This window comes from Cetorhinus maximus, chromosome 13 (genome assembly GCF_964194155.1).
Source record: "Cetorhinus maximus chromosome 13, sCetMax3.hap1.1, whole genome shotgun sequence".
NCBI lineage: Eukaryota > Metazoa > Chordata > Chondrichthyes > Lamniformes > Cetorhinidae > Cetorhinus > Cetorhinus maximus.
In genome coordinates, this window is record NC_135891.1 from 30,636,420 (window position 1) to 30,657,660 (window position 21,241).

Consider the following 21,241-nt stretch of genomic DNA (forward strand, 5'->3'; position numbering starts at 1 on the left):
TATCAAATTCCTCTCTGCATTATTTTAATGCAGGTATTGTTGTACAGGGACTTGTTACAAACACGTTAAACATTTGTATGGGAAGAGCATCGATTACAACATTTAACTCTTTGTTACTTTGAGGAAATTCAAGCCTTTAAGTTGGCTGTTTAAAATTCCTTGGGGGGGAGTTCTAAGCCCCATGACAGACAGGAGAGGGTTGGACTGGGGGTGGTGGTAGGGAAGTGTGTGTTAACATTGCCAAAATCTGAAACCCAACCCCAACCCGACTGGAATATGTGCACTTTCAATTTTATCAGAAGTGGGGCAGGCGGCAAACTGCTCTTGAGAGGCAGGTAATTTATCTGAAAATGTTAATGAGGCTTCACGCATTGGATTTCAGCAGCTACTTAGATTAATCACTGTGGGCCAGGCTTCTCAGGACTCGGGAAACCTTGCAGCTGAACGGGATGAGGAAGGCCAGATCCAGCAGTTAAGTGCCTTTCAGCATTGCTATAGGCCAAGAAGAGCAGGAGTATTCATCCCAGCTTAACCTGCTTCACTCCTGTTATATATTGTTGTATTATCTGCAAATATCTGTAATTAGTTGGGACTACTTAGCTAGGAACTAAAGTGTTATGTGGAAGTGTTCCGGGGGGCCACATTTCACAGTTGCACTAGAGACTCATGTGATGTATAACATAACCAGTTCAATCTGGATCTTCTATTGTACAAGACACCATGACAATATTAAACAGAAAGAGTTCTGATCTTCTAAAGCGTGATTATAACAAAATCTGGGAACAAAAAGGCAACAAGACCATGGTGGCAGTGAGTAAATGTAAAGCATTTTACATTAGTTTAGTGCTAATTTGGAAAATCGACCCACATTGAAAATCTAAGTGACAAACAAAGAAAAATAAAAGGTTCACCGGCACAGCAGTGAATGCACAGCTACAGCCCAAAATGAATTAAGAAACTGATAATGTTGTAGAGTCATTTGCAAAGTTTAAACAAAAGTACAGATTGACATTCAGTTGTTTCCCAAAAGCACTAACAATGAAAAGCGGGTCAGTTATATCCTTCTGAAGGCAGGAGATACAAGATCAAATTTATTTAAAAGCTGGGAACTTAGTGAAGTGGACAGCAATAACCCAGAAAAAATTTTGAAAAATTGACGACACACCTCCAGCCAAAATCAAATCATTGTATCTACCGTTATGAATTTCAAGGCCTCAGACAAGAATTAGGCGAGCCGATTGATAACTTTGTAACAAGATTAAAAAATTCAGCTAGAAAATGTAAGTTTAAGGACACAGATGAAAGGCTGATTGATTAACTAATTTGGGCTTCTGGACACCCAGAAAGTGCTAATCAGGAAGGATGAGCTCACCATATTCCAAGCTGTACACATTGCCGGAGTGCACACAACCACGAACAGACAGATGAAGACACTGACTACCCAAACAGCTAGCCTTCAGTTGAGCCAAGAGAAAGGCACCAGGATTGATGCAGTGCAGCAGAGTGCACACCAAACAGGGAGAACGACGACCACGAGTTCAAAGACAGAAGGAAATGCCCTGCATATGGATCAATCTGCAGAGGTAAGTGGAAAGGCCAATCATTGGGTAAAGATGTACAGAACAAAAAGAGAAGGTGGTAGATGAAGCACCAGAGCCTGAGCAACGGGGCGAATGGACAGGAAAAGAAACCAAAACACCTGGACCCTGGAAGGTGACGGTGAGTCTGAGAATACGATAGACATAGGAACCAGACTACTACATGAAATGGCTGGATGCAACAGTATCCAGAAAAAAGAAATACACACAGACATTCAGATTAGGAAGAGGATTAGAGAAGAGCCCACAATGATAAATCTGAAGGTGAAGATTGATACCGGAGCACAGAGTAATATTGTCCCGCTCAGAAGAATTTTCCTGAAAATTTGGAGGAAAATTGTTATCCAAAGAAAGGTGTTCTGAAACCAAGCAATGTCATGCTAACAGCATACGGGAGAACTGAGATTCAACAGCTAGGAACAACCCAAATCAGAGGGGCACACAAAGGCAAAGATGTTAACTGAACGTTCTATGTTAATGAAACAGATAGTCCTGCCACCTACATGAAGCTATGGAGAGAACCTGGAAAGCTGGGATCAAGTTAAATGCAGACAAATGCATTGTGAAGTTGAAAGAGTACCAGTTCTTTGGAATGGTGTACACACCCGATAGAGTCAAGCCTAGCCCTGAAAGAATCACGGCTGACTCTGGGATGGAAGTCCCAAGAGATAAGAGAGAGTTGAGAAGTTTCCTTGGTTTGATCCAATACATGAGCTCTTTTATACTGCTTATGTCAGAGCACACAGCAAACCTGTGGGAGCTGGTGAAAGAAAATATAAAGTGCCAGTAGTCTGAGTCACAAGACAGGAGTTTCAACAAACTCAGAAAGGTAATATGTCAGGAGACAAGCCTGTCATATTACGACAGAAAGAAACCTGTCAATCTGCAAGTGGATGCTTCTACAAAAGGACTGGGAGCAGCTCTGATACAAGAGGGAAAGCTAATAGCATTCGCATCCAAAGCTCTAACCTCAGCTGAGACCAGACATGCCAACATAGAAAGAACTTCTGGCAGTTGTATATGGGTGTGAGAAATTCCACACATATCCCTATGGGAGAAAGTTCATTGTGGAGAGTGATCATCATCCACTGGAGCAGATCTACAAGGAGAATCTGTGTAAAGCACTAGCAAGACTACAGAGGTTACTCTTGAGGCTTCAGAGTTACAATTTCACCCTGAAATACAAGCCAGGAAGAGAAATGGTGCTGGCAGATACCCTATCTTAGTTGTCCCCATAGGAGAAACAAGAGCTAGAAGATCTAGATGTAAAGATTTGTGGTATTTTGTAATACCACAAAACAGAATCAAATTAAGAGATGAGACCAGCAAAGATTACAAGATACTGATGCTCTCTCAGCGGGTGATCAGGGGATGGCCTGATAAGATACAGTAAACACAGCCAGCAATATGGCAGTACTGTTCCATCAGAGATGACATCTCACTGGAAGATGGTGTTCTGCTAGCTGGATCCAGAATAATCATAACCAAAACAATGCAGGAAAAACTTCTCCAAAAGATATGTGAAGGCCACATGGCAATGGAGAAGTGTAAAAGCTCAGGGCCCAATCAGCTGTGCCCTGGATAACTATATACAAGGACTTTTAAAATATGTTGTCAACGTGCAATGTATGCCGAAAGTACAGAAACACACAGCAGAAAGGAGACATGATAGCTATTGAAGTACCGCCCATTCCATGGTATACTGTGGGAGCCGATTTATTCACACACAATCAAGAATGTTATCTCACAGTCGCAGACGACAACTCAAAGTTTCCTTTTGTCCGGAAGATGAAAGACTTGAGAGGTACAACAGTCATCTCAGCAGTACAAGTTCTGTTTGCTGAGCAAGGGATCCCTGAAAGATTAATATGTGACAATGGCACCCAATTCACATCCAGGGAAGTTAAGGAATTCGCCAAACAGTATGGGTTCAACATCATTACTTCATCACCACGTTACCCTTGAGGACACGGGTTTATAGAAAGACACGTCCAGATGGTCAAAATAACCCTTGTGAAATACCAAGAGGCAAAGGAAGACCCAAACCTTGCTTTATTGTCACTCTGATCCACACCTCTCAAGGCTGACATGAAATCTGTTGAATGGAAGAAAATATACTCTGCCAAGCGAAATACATCCTCCAAGTGACCAGGAGGGAGTAAGATAACAACACACTGAAGCACAGGAAAGGTGAAGTCAGCACTTCAACAAATATGCTAAATCCCTACCTGAGCTGTTGAGAGTGCAAAGTATACATGTACAGGATCCAATCATGAAAACCTGGAGCCCAGCTAAAGTTGTTGCTGAAGCCGAGACACCAAGGTCAAACATAATTGAGACTAAAACTGGTAAGCAAATGGGGAGAAATGGAGTCCGTATTCGACCTACACCAGAGCTGGAAAAAGAGAGATGACCAACAACAACATCAGAAACATTAATATCCAGGGAGACAACATTAACAACATCACCAGAAAATGACACAACAGCAAGCATGATTCCTGCACCACTAGGGCCAACGCACACAACATCACCTGTGGAGTGTGCCAACTCACCACTAATAGCAATGAATGCCAAACCTACAAGATGGAGACACAACATCTTACCATCTAAACGATACGGTGATTAATATTTTCGAAAGAATACATGCTATTAAAAAAAACTCCTAAGAATGGGTTCAGTTTATTCCCAAAAGTCACTTGATAATCTTTAGTTTATAAAAGTTAATGTTTTAAATAAAGAGGGGTGTCATATATTGGATTATCTGTGAATATCTGTAAATAGCTAGGAACTAATGTGTTAATTGTAAGTGTTCCAGGGAGCCACGTTTTACAGTTGCACTAGAGACACATGTGATGTATAACAGAACCAGTTCAATCTGGACCTTCAAATGTACATGGCAGCATGACAATATTAAACAGAGTTTTGATCTTCAAAAGCCTAAAGTATGATTATTAACAACATCTAGGAACCAAAAGACAAGAACACATGTCACTCCCCCTGTGTGGTTTCACCCAGCAACCACATCAACCCCTGACACATATTCTCCCCCAAAACCATGACCTCCCCCTTCAACCCCCCCTCCCCCCAGGGCAACACTCAGGGTGAATAGACGTTGCATGTCATTCCTGCAGATGACCAAGAACCAGTGTCACCGAAGACCACATGTCTAGGGGACTGGTCGCTCACATCTGCCAGCTACTGCAAGATTTGGTGCCACAGGGACATGGAGGGCATCCACTGCCAGTGGCCCTGAAAGTGACCGCAGCACTCAATTTCTATGCCAGTGGCTCCTTTCAGGGCTCCACAGGTGACCTCTGTGGGATCTCACAAGCCTCCATCCACAAACGCATCCATGAGGTCACGGGTGCCATCTTCGCGAGGGCACACAGCTTTGTGCATTTTGCCCGGATCAGGGCAGCCAGGATGCAAGAGCGATTGGATTCACCCAGATCTCGTATTTCCCACAGGTGCAGGGTGCAATCGACTGCACTTACATGGTGCTCAGATGCCTGTTGCAACACACAGAACTACATCAAACCCATTCACTGAATGTGCAGCTGGTGTGCGACCACCAGAAATGCATACTGCAGGTGTGCGCATGGTTTCCAGGGAGTGTGCACGACGCCTACATCCTCAGTCGGTCACAGATACCTGGAGTCTTCCAGGGTGCACAGAAGCTGCAGGGTTGGCTCCTCGGGGACAAGGGCTACCCGCAGAGGCCGTGGCTGATAACATCTGTGTGGTGGCCTCAGACTGCAGGAGAACGATGGTACAATGAGGCTCATGCAGTTCCGGTGCCTGGACCGGTCTGATGGGGCCCTGCAATACAGTTCACAGAGGGTGCTGCTGTGCCCTTTACAACCCCGCTCTGCAATGGGGAGACGAGATGGCTGAGGAGAGATGGAGGAGCTGTAGGTCTACTCCGATGAGCAGGATGCTGACGGGGATGAGGGTGAGGAGGGCCTCAAAGGCGACAGTGACGGGGATGGGGCTCTCGCACTGGCTAGATGAGGCAGGTGCGCTCGGGAGGCCCTCATAGCTGCTAGATTTGTGGAGGATGATGACGGCATGCAGTTAGGTGACCCCATAGAGACTCATGTCGCATCTGTGAACATTTGACTCCAGTCTGGATTATGGCAGCGCAAATACCCTCTGTGAGCATGCTCCTGTCATGGAGATGCAGTGGAGGCCCTATTAGTCGCTTGATTGCCGGAGGATGATGACAACATGCAGTGAGGACATTCCATAGATCTTCACATGCCCTCTGAGAATGTTTGATCCTGTCTGGCCGAGGGCAGCTCGCTTGCGCTCTGTGATCAGGGCCATATCATAAAGATGCAGCCATGAAACTTCAGAAACATCTGATCCTTTGTCCGCCTTCAGCGCCTGAACCCTTCAGGAGCACAGCATCACTGGTCACAGATACTAACCAGATGGAGGCCAGCTCCACCTTAAAGGTGTTGAAAGCACACTGAGAGAATGAGAGAACTCTGTGGTGCCTGCCCACTACATTCTAGCAGCAATGACGAGCACCGCCGAGGTGCAGGCATCAGTAATGTGTCCAGGGAGTGTGAGGCCGGACCATCACTTTGCTCTGAAGGCTGCACAGAGCACAGGGAAGAGGCCCTGGATTGAGACACCTGCCTTTATCCTATGCTGAAAGGTTTACACATCTAAGTGACAAGTGCACTGCTCATCAGAACAAGGAGCCATAGGCAGGGAGACATTCTTGGGACCTTATTGACAATAGTGAACATTATGTACAAATGATTAACACCCGTGCCTAGGCTGTGCAACTAATTCTTCTTAACTTTCCTAACCCTGCCTCTACGTCTTGGTGCTCCCCAGACATCCACAGCGGAGGTGGAGGCAGCCAGCTGACTGTGACGCCCTGTCTGTGAGGACATTGGCAGGTGTCCTCTGGAGGGCCAAGACTAGGAGGGCCCTGTCCTGCTTTTGGGGTCCTGCTGTGTGGAGTGGCACCCTCCTCAGCCTGTGGAACTGGAGCTGCTGAGGTCAGAGGAAGAGGGGATTCGGATGGGCCAGACACTCTCGGGGTCACCTGGGTGGATGGTCCCAGAGTGTGCACCTGCTGATCCTCCTCCCTATTGGTGCCTGAGGGCCCCAGGCCGACTCCTTGAGGAGAAGGGGTAGTTGGAGTGAGATTGGGCTGCCCTCCACCCCTCTCACGTACACACTGTTGGAGGCCAACTATAGCCTCAGCGATGGAGTTCAGCTGGAGCAACGTAATGGACCAAGGTCTCCATGGCAACCGCCATCCTACCAGTGTTGACCTTGGTGTATTGGTATTCTGGCGCTATCTCCTCAGTCTGAAGGCAGACGGACTCCTCTATCCTGCCTTGCAGTCTAAGGAGTGCAGAGGACATCCCTTCCTGATGTTCCCGAGCTTGTCTTTGCAGCTCCAGCTACTGAGACATGACCGAGTCCAGAGGCTCGTCATCTGACTCGGACTCAGCAAATTTCTGGCTCCCAGCAGTCCTCTGAGTGCCAGGGACCTGGGAAGTCCCTGCTGCCACCTGCTGTGGATCAGACAGAGCGATATGCTCGCCAGATTGTGATTCTGAGGCTATTCTAAGGCTAGGTCACACTGAGGTGTGTGTCTCTGCACTGGTGGAGGGTGTGGGTGAGCGCTGTGACGGGACTTCAAGGAGGGTACCTTCAGAATCCTCTTCGGGGATTGATTGGAGGTCCTGTGTCATGGACTCTCTTCGCTGTTTCCCAGATGTGCCTTCGGAAGCAAGGGGAGATAATTAGTGCTTGGCGATGGCCTGTGAAGCAGGACACACCACTCAAAGCATGGCTGCTGATGGATGTTGCACTACTGGATCCTCACTTGGTAGAGCACCATTGACCTCACTGTCAGCACAGGACTGGTCCAGATTGTCCCTGGCCAGTTGGATGGCTCTGTCTTCAAAGTCCGTGAGGACCTTGATCTCAGGCATTCCTTCACTGGTCTGCGACTTCTCCCTCATGTTGTGTGCCAGCTTGTCCTGCATGAATAGAGTTGGAGTGAGTGTAAGCAGATCGCCTGCCAGGCCAGTTGATAGGTATGCCTGGCTTGTGTGGGTGCTGAGTGGTCCCATGAACAGAAGGAGGACAATGAAGGTGTGTGTGAGAGAGTGAATGGTGATGTCCCTTGAACTGGCAGTGAGTGAGGGTTCCGTGGATGTGTGATAGGTTTGTGAGTGTTGAGAGTGATGAGAAGAGTGACTTACCCTGGTGGAACGAAGGAGATCATTCATCCTCTTGTAGTACTGGGTGCCTGTCCTCTTTTGAAGAGCGTTGGTGCTGACCACTGCTGCCACCGCCTCCCAAGCCTGGTGACACCGCTGCCCACCCTGTGGCCAGAGCGGGGGTAAAGGACATCCCGGTGGGTCTCCACTGCGTCCAAAAGGCATTCCAAAGATGCACTGCCGAAGCTGGGGGCCTGTCTTCCGTGGAGCAGTCGTGGTCTGAAGGCATTGAGATATGTGCTTGCAGCTGGACTTTAAATACTGCGTCCGGTGTGATGAAATGGCGAGGTGATAGGCGGCCGAATGAGAGCTCTCTGCCATCGAAACGGCGTGTTGCCCGGGAGTGCAGAAATAATGTGGTTGGTTTGGGATGATACGGCGTGAAAACCCGCTATCGCAGCCGGCAGGTAAAATGTCATTTTACCCGCCTGCCACCGCACTTAGTCCAAATCTGGGACGATTCAGCCCCTAGTTTCTTACCTCAAAATCCTTTTGATGCTTTCTCGCCCGACCTTTCGACTCAGGTCAGATAAGAGCTGTGTAGTGCAGTGCGCTCTTGAGGCCTTCTGTCAAGGGCTGCACCTTCTTTTATTACAGCACAAGCTGCCATAAATCAAGTTACTGTAAAGGTCCATCCCACTTTCAAGCCAGGGAGAAGGTAGATTTGTAAGGTAAGTGGATAGGATTTGGGGGGCCGGGAAGCTTGGGTGGTCTGGGGGATGTGGGAGGGGTTGGGTGGTCTGGGTGGTGGGGGGTGGGGGAAGTTGGAGGTGGGTGGGAGATTGGGTGGTCTGGGAGTGGGTGGTGTTTGGTGGTTTGGGTGGGTTGGGCAGGCCAGTGGGGTGGTGTGCAGTCAGGGGTGGGGATGGGGGCTTGTCGGGGGGTCCTGTGGTGGCTAGTTGGGGGGATTGGGGGGTATAGTGGGAGGTAGTTGGGGGTCCCATGGGTGTTCGTACAATACAGTACAATAGCTACCCAGGAGCTGGAAGTGGTTTTAATTCTTCTAACTTTTTCTGGGTAACTATTGCTGTAACAGTCGGAACCATCCAAAGTTTGCGATTTAAATCACATTTGGCGATGGTTCGTAGTGCAGGACAATTGCCCAATGGAAGTTTAAACTTCCTGGGCAATTGCCGTGCAATCCTTACCTGGGAATTTCTGAAGGAAGGTTGGGGGGTGGGGGAGGTGTGGGGGGGGTGGGGGAGGTGTGGGGGGGGGTGGGGCCCCAGCGCATCTTTTGGGTACTCCCGAAATACACTGCCCTGGAGCTCAGAAGTTACAGGCCAATACTTTCTTTGCCTTGGCAGACCTAGATCTGCAACTTGCATTTGTATGAGTTTCTTGATTGACATTGTTAGAGTTCTCCAGAGGCCCCATGTTCTTATTTACTATCATCACCAGCCGCAACTCCACGGTGGATTCATTTGGATGCTAAAATTAACCCAGTTATCAGTGTTGTCCAAATGCAATATGGCTGTAATTATTGGACCATGCAGCTGTTATGATATGCTATTTTATACAATGCATTTTAAATGCTTGTAAAATGTTCAGCCATCAAGTGAACTACAATGCATCAGTAATTACAGAATAAGTTTTGTATTGTGTTACTGCCAAGAAGATATAATCATGTCTATAATGTTTTTGGAAATTATTTTAGAGTTTAGTGGTGTCTGTGTGTATGTGTCTTAGTTGGATTAAAGTTGGTTTAAAGCCAGCTCGTCTGGAGGCTTTGATGTATAGAGGAGAAGTAGGTTTGAAATAGTAATTAGATAAACATAGGCAAATAGAAGGTGAGGTGTAAAGGGGCCAATTTGCATTTTTAAATAGACCATTCAAAAGAGCAGGTGAAATATTAAACAAAAACAGAAACAGAAATACCTGGAAAAACTCAGCAGGTCTGGCAGCATCGGTGGAGGAGAGCACAGTTGACGTTTCGAGTCCTCATGACCCTTCAACAGAACTAAGTAAAAATAGGAAAGGGGTGAAATATAAGCTGGTTTAAGGGGGGTGAGGGGGGGTTGTTGGGACAAGCAGCCAGTAATAGGTGGAGATAACCAAAAGAAGTCACAGACAAAAGGACAAAGAGGTGGTGGTGATATTATCTAAAGGAATGTGCTAATTAAGAGTGGAGAGCAGGACAGACAAGGTACAGATAGCTCTAGTGGGGTGGGGGAATACTAAAAGTGCTAAAAGGTAGAGATAAACAATGAGTGGAAATACATTTAAAAATAATGGAAATAGGTGGGAAAAGAAAAATCTATATAAATTATTGGAAAAAACAAAAAGGAGGGGGAAGAAACGGTAAAGGGGGTGGGGATGGAGGAGAGAGTTCAAGATCTAAAATTGTTGAACTCAATATTCAGTCCGGAAGGCTGTAAAGTGCCTAGTCAGAAGATGAGGTGCTGTTCCTCCAGTTTATGTTGAGCTTCGCTGGAGCAATGCAGCAAGCCAAGGACGGACATGTGGGCATGAGAGCAGGGTGGAGTGTTGAAATGGCAAGCAACAGGGAGGTCTGGGTAATGCTTGTGGACAGACCGAAGGTGTTCTGCAAAGCGGTCACCCAGTCTGCTTTTGGTCTCTCCAATGTAGAGGAAACCGCATTGAGAGCAACGAATGCAGTAGACTAAGTTGAGGGAAGTGCAAGTGAAATGCTGCTTCACTTGAAAGGAGTGTTTGGGCCCTTGGATGGTGAGGAGAGAGGAAGTGAAGGGGCAGGTGTTGCATCTTCTGCAGTCGCATGGGAAGGTGCCGTGGGAGGGGGTTGAGGTGTAGGGGGTGATGGAGGAGTGGATCAGGGTGTCACGGAGGGAACGATCCCTACGGAATGCCACCAGGGGGGGTGTAGGGAAGATGTGGTTGGTGGTGGCATCATGCTGGAGTTGGCAGAAATGGCGGAGGATGATCCTTTGAATGCGGAGGCTGGTGGGGTGATAAGTGAGGACAAGGGGGACCCTATCATGTTTCTGGGAGGGAGGAGAAGGCGTGAGGGCGGATGCGCGGGAGATGGGCCGGACACGGTTGAGGGCCCTGGCAATCACCGTGGGTGGAAAACCTCGGTTAAGGAAGAAGGAGGACATATCAGAGGAACTGTTTTTGAAAGTGGCATCGTCAGAACAGATGCGACGGAGGCGAAGGAACTGAGAGAATGGGATGGAGTCCTTACAAGAAGCGGGGTGTGAGGAGCTGTAGCCGAGGTAGCTGTGGGAGTCGGTAGACTTGTAATGGATATTGGTGGACAGTCTATCACCAGAAATTGAGACAGAGAGGTCAAGGAAGGGAAGGGAAGTGTCAGAGATGGACCATGTGAAAATGATGGAGTGGTGGAGATTGGAAGCAAAGTTAATAATTTTTTCCAGATCCCGACGAGAGCATGAAGCAGCACCGAAGTAATCATCGATGTACCGGAGAAAGAGTTGTGGGAGGGGGCCAGAGTAGGACTGGAACAAGGAATGTTCCACATACCCCATAAAGAGACAGGCATAGCTGGGGCCCATGCGGGTACCCATAGCCACACCTTTTATTTGGAGAAAGTGAGAGGAGTTAAAGGAGAAATTGTTCAGTGTGAGAACAAGTTCAGCCAGACGGAGGAGAGTAGTGGTGGATGGGGATTGTTCGGCCCTCTGTCACCTGGTTAGGTGAAGCTCAGAAACAATGTGTTTACCTTTTTAAAGCTTACTAGTAAAGTGGGTATCATGAAAGGTTTTTATTGTTAGAAGATTTAAAGTTAAAAAAAAAACTTAGTGACAATGAGAATTTGCATTCAAAGAGGAAAATATGTATAAAGGAAGAGAAGGCTGTTGGTAAAAGGAGGAGGGATTCTAAGATCTAAAGCTTCCAGTCTGTAAGCCTCAATTCTGTCTGCAAGGACCTAGAGCTGAAAGAAACTCACTTTGAATGCGACTGTCCAGGGTGTGGGTAATTTCTGATTCTAGGTTCATAAAGTGGGAGCTTTGTCGACGGGAGATCATATCAGAAATTCTAGCTCACAGTGCCCACGTGGTCAGAAAATCATGGCTGTGCACATCTGAATTTTCGATGTGTTTTCCAATGGGTGAGAGCTTTCACCAGAAGTGTAAACTCATAAACCTGGATTATATAGTCCCCCGCTCTCCCACCCCCCATCCGGCAGGTTTGAAGGCGGGAGGCACATAATATCCAGCAGGTAGCCTGCCCATCATTTACCCACCCTCCAAAAACTTACAAAGTTCCAATCCATCACTGAGTGTCTTCTTAAGCCCCAAGTACAATACCAGCAGTGGCCAGTGCTCACATTGGCGCTGCTGGTACTTGCAAGTTGTTGGCCTCTGATTGGCTGGCAGTTCTCTGAGGAGGGACTTCCTGCCCCTGAGGGGTGGAAATCCCGCCTCCAGCCATTTAATGGCATGTTGGCCATTAAATGGCTGCGGGGCAGTTGTTCTTATGCTCGGCGTATACCCCACACCCCCAACTTTTTAGCCAGTGTGGGGGTAGGGGGTGAAGGGCAGGGACCATGGCACCCCCGTATAATTCAGCCCATAGAATCATATCTATACATCATGAGATGGGCTATTTTTGCCTGTATTTCTGCATTCCCCAATGGTAAATGGACTGTCCTATGTCATTGTGAGTAGAAAATTAGTTTGATTTGCTTCTTGAAATGGATGCGTTGGCCAAATAGAGATCAAAACAGGCTTTTATTGGTCTTATTTATTTTGCAGTTTAAAATGGTAACACAAAGGGAGCCCTTCTATAGTTTTCATTTCAGTGTGACTTAAAACCTATATAAGTCTGGAATTGTTTAATGTATTTAAAGGTGGTTGCAAATGGTCTGCGCCATTGAATATTACAAGGATAATTTGACAAATCAATGTAAAAATTTGTAAAATTGCAGTAGGTGAGTCTTCTCATCCAGAGTTCAAGCTCTTAAAATTGTCTCTCAGTAGGGTACATAACAACAGTCATTGTGCTGCACAGCTCTGTGTTGTGCGCAAAGAACTTTGGGACACTTTTTTTGAGAAATGTGATACAATATAATATGAATCCAAGTTCTTATCTTTCTATAAACAATGGTTTGTATGGTTTGACTCAGTATTTTTCTCTCTTTTCCTTTTAAGCTTGCTGCTTTGGAGAGACAGATCTTTGATTTCCTGGGTTATCAGTGGGCCCCTATTCTAGCAAACTTCTTGCACATTATTGTTGTCATACTTGGCCTTTTTGGTACAATTCAGTACAGACCTCGGTACATTGTGGTGGTAAGTAAGAATTTTCTAATTTTTCTCTATCATGTTAGCTTTAACTAGCCATCGTTATATAAATAAACAGTGTTCATACTGGGTAATAACATATTTGATCCCAGTGTACTGTTCCAGTACATTAGATTTCACATTTACTGCCTTAATCTGGAATCCCTACTGCAGAGGAATCATCTTTGACATTTCCAACCCAACGAGGTGCCTTGTCTCTCGAAAAACATACTGATATGCAGTTAACATGATTTTTACAACCATTTCAGTGGTTGGAAATTTTGCGTGATGTGTGATTCAAATTCCTGATGTGTGTCCTCAGTGAGCAAGCTTCCACTCCTTTGTACTCCCCCCAGCCTCCATGACAGTGGTTGATAATTTATGACAATCTAGTGGTTTCATGATCATCAATACTGATATTAGCTTTTTATTGCAGATTTACTTAATTAATTGAATTTCAATTCTGCAGCTGCCGTGGTGGGATTTGAACTCCTGTACCTGGATGATTAATACAGATCCCTCAATTACCAGCTCTGTAACATAATCATGACCCTAACTTGTCCTTTTTCAAAGACAGCTGAACCCCCTCTCCCACCACTTCCTTAACCCGCAGTTTCTCTTCCATCACTCCCAGTACTCTTACACTATAATATCTCTTTCAGATCATTCCCAGACATCAAGGCATCAGTCCCAGATTGCATGAGCTGCTTCTCGTATTGTAAAAATCCATGAGTGCCCACCACTGCTCAGCCATAATTACATTTCCCACTGTTCTTATACCTGGCAACCCCTCCCCAACTCTCCAGTGCTCTCATACTCCAAAACCATTGCTCTCGCTGCTTCCCAACAACAGAAACTTTCCTGTAGTATTCCTTTTATGCTCTAATACATCTTATATCACATCACATGCTACACAATCTTCGACCTACATTGCTACCATATTTCGTGAACCACACAAAACTCCCCTCTCCCGCTTCCCCTCTCTGACTTTTACCCACATCTCCTTCCCCTCTCTCCCTTCCCATCTCCTTTCTCCTCTTCCTTGCCTTCTCCATCACTCTATCCCTCTCCCCCTCCAGCCTCATCTTCCACACTCCAAGTCAGCAGCTAAACATGACACATCCAGGCTGCAGGCCGCAGACTGTCCGTAATCAAAGTGAAGGAAGAGTCAGAAAATATAACAGAGAACCATATCTAATTTTTTTATTCTTATACTTTAGCAAAACAGAGCAGCAAGAGGAATATCTAGAAAATAAAAATAGCTGTGTTTTTCTATTATTAAGAAACCAAGTGGAGTGGGCTCAGAACCTTAGTACAGGACTCTGTTAAACCTGAAAAGTAAAGCTGCTGATTTGTTGTTCAGGGTTTAGTGAGTTACTAAAGCATTTTGAGAATATTCCCATCTGTCTCTTAATCCTGTGATTGCTATTTTTAGTTGCAACCTTCCACCCACCAAGTGGTTGGGCTAATGGTGCATCAGAAATAATGATTGTGCAGAGCAGCAATTAAATGATGAAAACAGGCCAGAAATTTTCTGGACCATTATTCTGTCGAATGGAGAGTGAAAAGAGGCTGAAGAGGATCACTAAAGGAATCCCTATTGTAATGAACTTTGATTCTCATAAACTCTGCATTCTGCATTTTTACAACTATTTATTTGAAAGATCCATGGGCAGGATGTGGGGTCAGGCTTGATGGCGGGACTGGGAAGAAATTCTCCAAACTTGCTGTCAGGTCAGCAGTCTGAAATGTTCCTGCTTCTGGGGGATCTTCCTGGAGGCGGGGCTTCATTGGCAACGGGAGGTAACCAATTTGAATAATTAGCTGCCTATTTGTGGACTGACTGAGGACTTTGTTGGGATCTTCCTTTTGAAACCTGAAGATATAGCTACTATTTATTTTATGAAATTGAAAATCTCTTCAGAGGGCATCTCGAGCGGTCTCTGTCCTGTAGCGACAGTGCCCACCTCTGACAGTAGGGCTGTGGGACTTCCAAGGCCGAAGGCCCTCTGATTTCTTTGCTGTGGACGATCTCACATTTGCTTACATTGAAATCTATTTGCCATAGTTTTACCCATTAACTGAAACTATTTTTATCTCTTCCATCTATACTGGTTACAATGCCACCTATCTTTGTGTCATTGCCAAACTTGGATATGTGGATTTCTAAACATTCATCTAAGTTATTGATAAATATGGTGAATAATTGATGCCCCAACATAGATCCTTGTGAGACACCACTGGCCCTCTGCTGTCCTTATTGGAGGCTTCCGGGAAGATATCCCAGATGGGCACATTGATAGCCAATGTGGGGAGACTCGGAAATGATCCCCTTTCACGCTTATGTCCTAAGGCCATAAGATTCTGTCCCTTTTTTGCATTCATGACATGTGATCATTGAATATTACAACCTAGGAGGTGGCCATTTGACTGCACTGATTTATTTGAAGAAAACTATCCAGCAGATCATGCGTGTCAAACCTGATTGGAATATTTGAAAAGGCAGTGGACAGGGGAATGTCTATTAATATTATTTATACGGACTTACAGAAAGCCTTTGATAAAGTCCCTCATAAGACACTGTTAATTAAAGTTGAATCTTAGGGAACTGAAGGCAAATTATTGACCTGGTTAGGAAATTGGCTCAGCAGCAGGAGACAGAAAGTGGGGATAATGGGCGGCTGCTTTAATTGGCAGGATATGACTAGTGATGTCTCACAAGGATCTGTGTTGGGGTATCAGCTATTCACCATATTTATTAATGAGGAATGATTTCACATACCAGGGCTGTGTTCTTTGGAATTTAGAAGATTAAGAGGTGGTATGATCAAAGATTTGAAGATATCAAGGGGAATAGCTAGGGTAGACAGAAACAATTTCCGCTTGTTGGGGAATCTAGAATTATAAGACATAGGGCTGAATAATACGGGGAGGCGGATCACCCCCCCCACCCACAGAAACCGTTTTGGCATGGCTCCACGCCAACCCATCCCACAGCCATCTGGAGGACTAATGAGGGCTGAGTAGAACCTCCCGCCCTCTGGAGCTGCTGGCCAGTCAGATTGGTTGGCAGCTCCATCAGTCCTGGCAGCGCTAGGAAGGCGTTAGTGGCCGCTGTCGGGATTGCTGCAGAAGAAAGGACCCCAAGGCCCTGGATCCCTGGAGCAGGTAAGTCCGGGGTCTTGGGCCGGGAGGGTTTGAATAGGTTAGGGAGAGGGACAGTAGTGTGGGTGGAGGAGGTGGGAGAGAGGGTGGGTTTAAGGGAGGGAGCAGGTAGGAAGGAAAGCGGGAGTTCAATCTGGGGGGGGCACCCCATGATTGACAGAGGGCAGCCCCCAAAAAGCAACCCCCCTCCCTCCTTCTCCCCAACCCCCCACTTTAAGCACTTGAGGTAAAAAAATCACTCTTCCCACTCCTGCCCTGCTGCCCATGTTAAACATTTTATGGTGTGGGCAGTGTATTATCAGGGTCAGTTATCTTGATAATGAGTCTAATTGACCCTTAATTGTTCATTTAAATTATGGCAGGTGCCCACCCACCTCCCAGTATTATGGAGGTTAGCTCGGGGGTGGGCGGGAAGATGGTGAGATTGGTGCCCGCCCCATTTTACATGCCCCTCCCTCACACCTGCCAGGGGCACATATAATTCAGTCCATGGTCTAAATATTGGAGCTAGACCTTCCAGGAATCAAAATTAGGAAACTCTTCTAATTGCAAATAGCAGTTGATGCTAGGTTAATTGTTAATTTTAAATCTGAGATTTTTGTTAACAAAGATATTAAGGCTTATGGGGTAAAGGTGGGTATAAGGAATTAATTCGCAGATCAGCCATGATCTCACTGAATGGCAGACAGGCTTGAGGAGCTAAATGCCTACTCTTGTTCCCATGTTCCTAATTAGTCTACTCTTTTTCCATTGCCCTGCAAATTGCTCTCTTCCTTTTCCTTCAGGAAGTCATTGCTTCCACTGCCCTTATAGGCAGTCACGTCCATATTATAAATTCATGTTTATATGGCTTAGTTTTAATTCTATGTCCTCTTGTTCTGAATTTCCCCAAATAGGCGGAAGTAATCCCCTACCCACTCTGTCAGTTCCCTTCATTATTTTAAGAACTTCAATTGGACCACCCTTTAATCTCAGCTCTAGGAAATATAGCCCCAGTTTACCTAGTTACTCATTTTAGCTAATTCATTTCATTTCAAATATTATAAAAAGGGTTTGGAAGTACTGGAGAGGGTGCACAAAAGATTGAGAAGGATGATACCAGAATTGAGAGGCTATACTTGTCAAGAATGGATAAATCGACTGGTTGTTTTTTCTGTTGAAAAGAGAAGGCTGATGGGTGGCTAGACAGAGGCCATTAAAATTATGAAAGGTATTGATAGAGTAGACATCGAAAGTGTAGCATTTTTGCTGAGTTGGGTTGACTTGGGAGGCCTTCAAAAATAGGAAGGACCCGATTCTGGGATTTCCACCCCCATTGTAGTTTCCGGCAATTTTCACTGGTGCGAGATATGGGTGCAGATAGCCCGCCAGCTGCCTCTGCTGGCTCCATTGCAGGGCATCCCCACCGCTCCCCCCCCACCCGACCCAGTGCAATTTTAATGGAGTCCAGCCCCTTCAGTAAGTTGATGTAATTCACAGCTTTTCAGAGGAGGTGTAAACCACAGGAGAACACAGTCCCAAGTGGGGAACCAAAAAAAAATCGTAAGCTCCTACTGACAGGCTTTGAAATAGAAAACAATATTCTTTCAGTTTCATTAGTTAGATGCTGTATTGTAAGTTTGATGTGTTTTCACTGCAGTGATTGATTATAGGGCTCAGCCCTGCAAAGGTAAGGTGACCATAATATTTGCATTAAATGTTGAGATGCGTTAGAGTCCTTTTTCCTTTGGGTCCATTTTCCTATTGGGATAAGTGCTCTCATGCTTTCAAAACTGAAGAAAACATTGCTTGAGCTATCGAGCCTAATGATCTGAAGTGATTTAAATGACCACAGTCCTTTTAAAATGAAAAAAAGACCTTCATCACCTATCACTTAGAGCAAAAAAAACCCCGCCTGCTCTTGCACTGCTTTGATTGACAGGACATCTGAAAAAAGGCCACCTGGTTTTCAGTTTCAATGGACTTCATTGTTTACGTTTCCAAGGGTTGTTATTACAGCTGAGGTAATGAATGCTTTGCTGAGTTTCAAAAATTCCAGATCACTTATCTCAGTAGGAGTCGCAGTTCACATTTTGATTGACAGCTTTAAGAGGTTATTAAAGGATTATGTGTCTTTGATGTGGTTAATGAAAGCGATGTTTGTTTGTTTTTACAACAGATTAACCACTTGATGGGATTTAACTTTTTGGATGTGTTTTATGAATAAGACTTTTTTCATTATCAAGTGTGTCTGAGTGAGAGCTCTATTAGATAAAAGCAAAATACTGAGGATGCTGGAAATCTGAAACAAAAACAAAAATAGCTGGAAAAACTCAGCAGGTCTGACAGCATCTGCGGAGAGGAACACAGTTGACGCTTTGAATCCGTATGACTCTTCATCTTCACCCGACTAGGCACTTTACAGCCTTCCGGACTTAATACTGAGTGCAACAGCTTCAGATCATGAACTTCCTCTTCCACCCACACCCCCTTTCCGATCCCCCTTTTTCCAATAATTTATAATTTAAAAAATATATAATTTTCTTTTCCCACCTATTTTTAAATTTATTTCGATCTATTGTTTTATCTCCACCTTTTAGCTCATTTCGATCCCTTCCCCCCACGCCACCCCCACTAGGGCCATCTGCCACTTGCTTGTCCTGCTTGCTACCCTTAATGTCCCCATTAGCACATTCCTTAGATAATATCACCACCATCAACACCCCTTTGTTCTTTTGTCTATGACATCTCTGGCAATCTCTTCTTTGCCTCCACCTATCACTGGCCCTCTATCCAGCTCTATCTGTCTCACCCCCCTCTACCAGCTTATATTTCACCTCATTTCTCTATTTCCTTAGTTCTGATAAAGAGTCATACGGACTCGAAACGTCAACTGTGTTCCTCTCTGCAGATGCTGTCAGACCTGCTGAGTTTTTCCAACTATTTTTGTTTTTGTTTGAGAGCTCTATTAGATTGTGGGAAGTTAATTTTTCCATGTACACATGGCTGTTGCGGTTGACCCATAGGGCGTACTGGGCGAATGGCTATGAAGGACATGGGAGGGGGGGGGAGGGTGGGCATGGGGAGAACATTGGGCATGTAGGGGCGGCACGGGGGTATAGAGAAGGCATAAAGAATATAAGGGGGCTTGGAGGGACATGGAGATATGGATAGGAAGGGGAGTCATGGAGATGACATGGCATATATGACAGGGCAAAGAAAGGGCTTGGGGGATATGGGGGTATATGGGAGAGTGGGTGAGCTCAGAGTGCCTAACAGCCTTTAATACAACTGGGCCGAACTCCCAGAGAACTGAGGTAGGCCTTCTAACGAGCAGGCCTCCGTGGTTGCATCTGAATATCTCCAGAGGTGCCGGGCCTGATTCCTCCTCGACACCAAAATATGATGGGTGGGGCCCTTTTAAAGGAAGTTTCTCGACTACACATTCTCATCTCCTTCACAATAATCTACCCTGTGTTTCCACTTGTGGGGAAGAGCAAAGCTAGAGGACATCTGTAGTGACCAAGAAACCTAATAGGGAATTCAAAAGAAACTTCTTTGCCCAGAGAGTGGTGAATATATAGAACTCCCTACAATATGGTGTAGTGGAAGCAAATGGCATTTAATGGGAGGGCAGCTAAACATATGAGGGAGAAGAGAATAGAGGGATTATGCTGATAGAGTTAGATGAGGAAGGATGGGCGGAGAGTCGAGTGGAGCACAAATGCCATCACGGACTGGTTGGGCTGCGAGGATTGTTTGTGATGCATATTCTATGTAATTCTGTGTAATTCTATGGAATTCTGATGAATTGTCATGCAAGGTTATTCTATCCAAGTTAAAATGGAATTCCCAAAGCTGAACACTCCTAATCTCAGACGTGATAATGAACTCCTAGTTCAGGGTTGTCCAACGTATGGCCCGCGGAGCCCCACTATGCGGCCCTCAGAGCAAGTTTTCAAAATGCTGGTCAAACAGGTACGTTTGAATGGAAGATTCTGGGCATGGAGATAATAGGGAAGGTAAATGGAATGCTGGCCTTTATTTCAAAGGGAATGGAGTATGAAAATAGGGAAGTCTTGCTAAAACTATACAAGGCACTAGTTAGACCACACCTAGAATACTGTGAACAGCTTTGGTCCCCTTATCTAAGCAAAGGTATACTGGCATTAGAGGCTGTCCAGAGGAGGTTCACTAGGTTGATCCCAGGTATAGAGGGATTTTCTTATGAGGGGAGGTTGAGTAGGTTGGGCCTGTACTCATTGGAGTTTAGACGAATGAGAGGTCATGAGAGTATTGAAACATATAAGATTATTAGGAGGCTTGAGAGGTTATTTCCCTTTGTGGGAGAGTCTAGGACCAGAGGGCATAATCTCAGAGTGAGGGGTCACTCGTTTAAGACAGAGATGAGGAGGCATTTCCTCTGAGGGTAGTGAATCTGTGGAATTCTTTACCGCAGAGGGCTGTAGAGGCTGAGTCGTTAAGTATATTCAAGGCAGAAATAGACAGATTTTCAATCAGTAAGGCAGTCAAGGGTTATGGGGAAAAGGCAGGAAAGTGGAGTTGAGGATTTTCAGATCAGCCATGATTTAATTGAGTGGCAGAGCAGACTCTGTGGGCCAAATGGCCTATTTCTGCTGCTACACCTTATGGTCCAATCACTAGTGAGTCTATCAGCAGCAAATGTGGGAGAGAGAGACAAACTGATTTGTGGAGGAGCAGCGAACACCATGAGTGGTGAGTTCGGGGCCCGGGGAGCAGGGGTGCTGGACAAAGGAGTGGAGATACTGGGGAGTGTGGATAAGGAAGCAGACATTCCGGAGAGCATGGATGAGGGAGCAGAGGTACTGGGGAGCAGAGCATGAGACAGCCAGCGCTGGGCCCAGGGAGCAGATATGCTGGGGAGCAAGGCCCAGGCATCCAGAGTGGTCCCCAGGTGGGCTGAGGTGGAACACGAGGCAGCAGGCACATTGCCCAATGGCGTCTGAGAAAGTGAGTGGCTGGCAACAGAGAGAGCGCGAGA

The 21,241-nt window shown here is 45.8% G+C and overlaps 1 protein-coding gene across 3 annotated transcripts in view; it reads left to right on the forward strand.

Annotated features, from left to right (window-relative positions):
- Window positions 1–21,241, forward strand: part of LOC144688520 (sodium/potassium-transporting ATPase subunit beta-1-interacting protein 3-like) — a 298,615-nt gene that overhangs the window by 73,602 nt on the left and 203,772 nt on the right. For all 3 annotated transcript variants that reach the window (XR_013578426.1, XM_078555200.1, XM_078555201.1), the window contains exon 2: window positions 12,946–13,083. Coding sequence is in view for 2 of the 3 variants with exons in the window: in XM_078555200.1 (XP_078411326.1) it covers window positions 12,946–13,083 (138 nt within the window). In the remaining variant the exon portion in view is untranslated. The remainder of the gene's footprint in view (window positions 1–12,945; window positions 13,084–21,241) is intronic.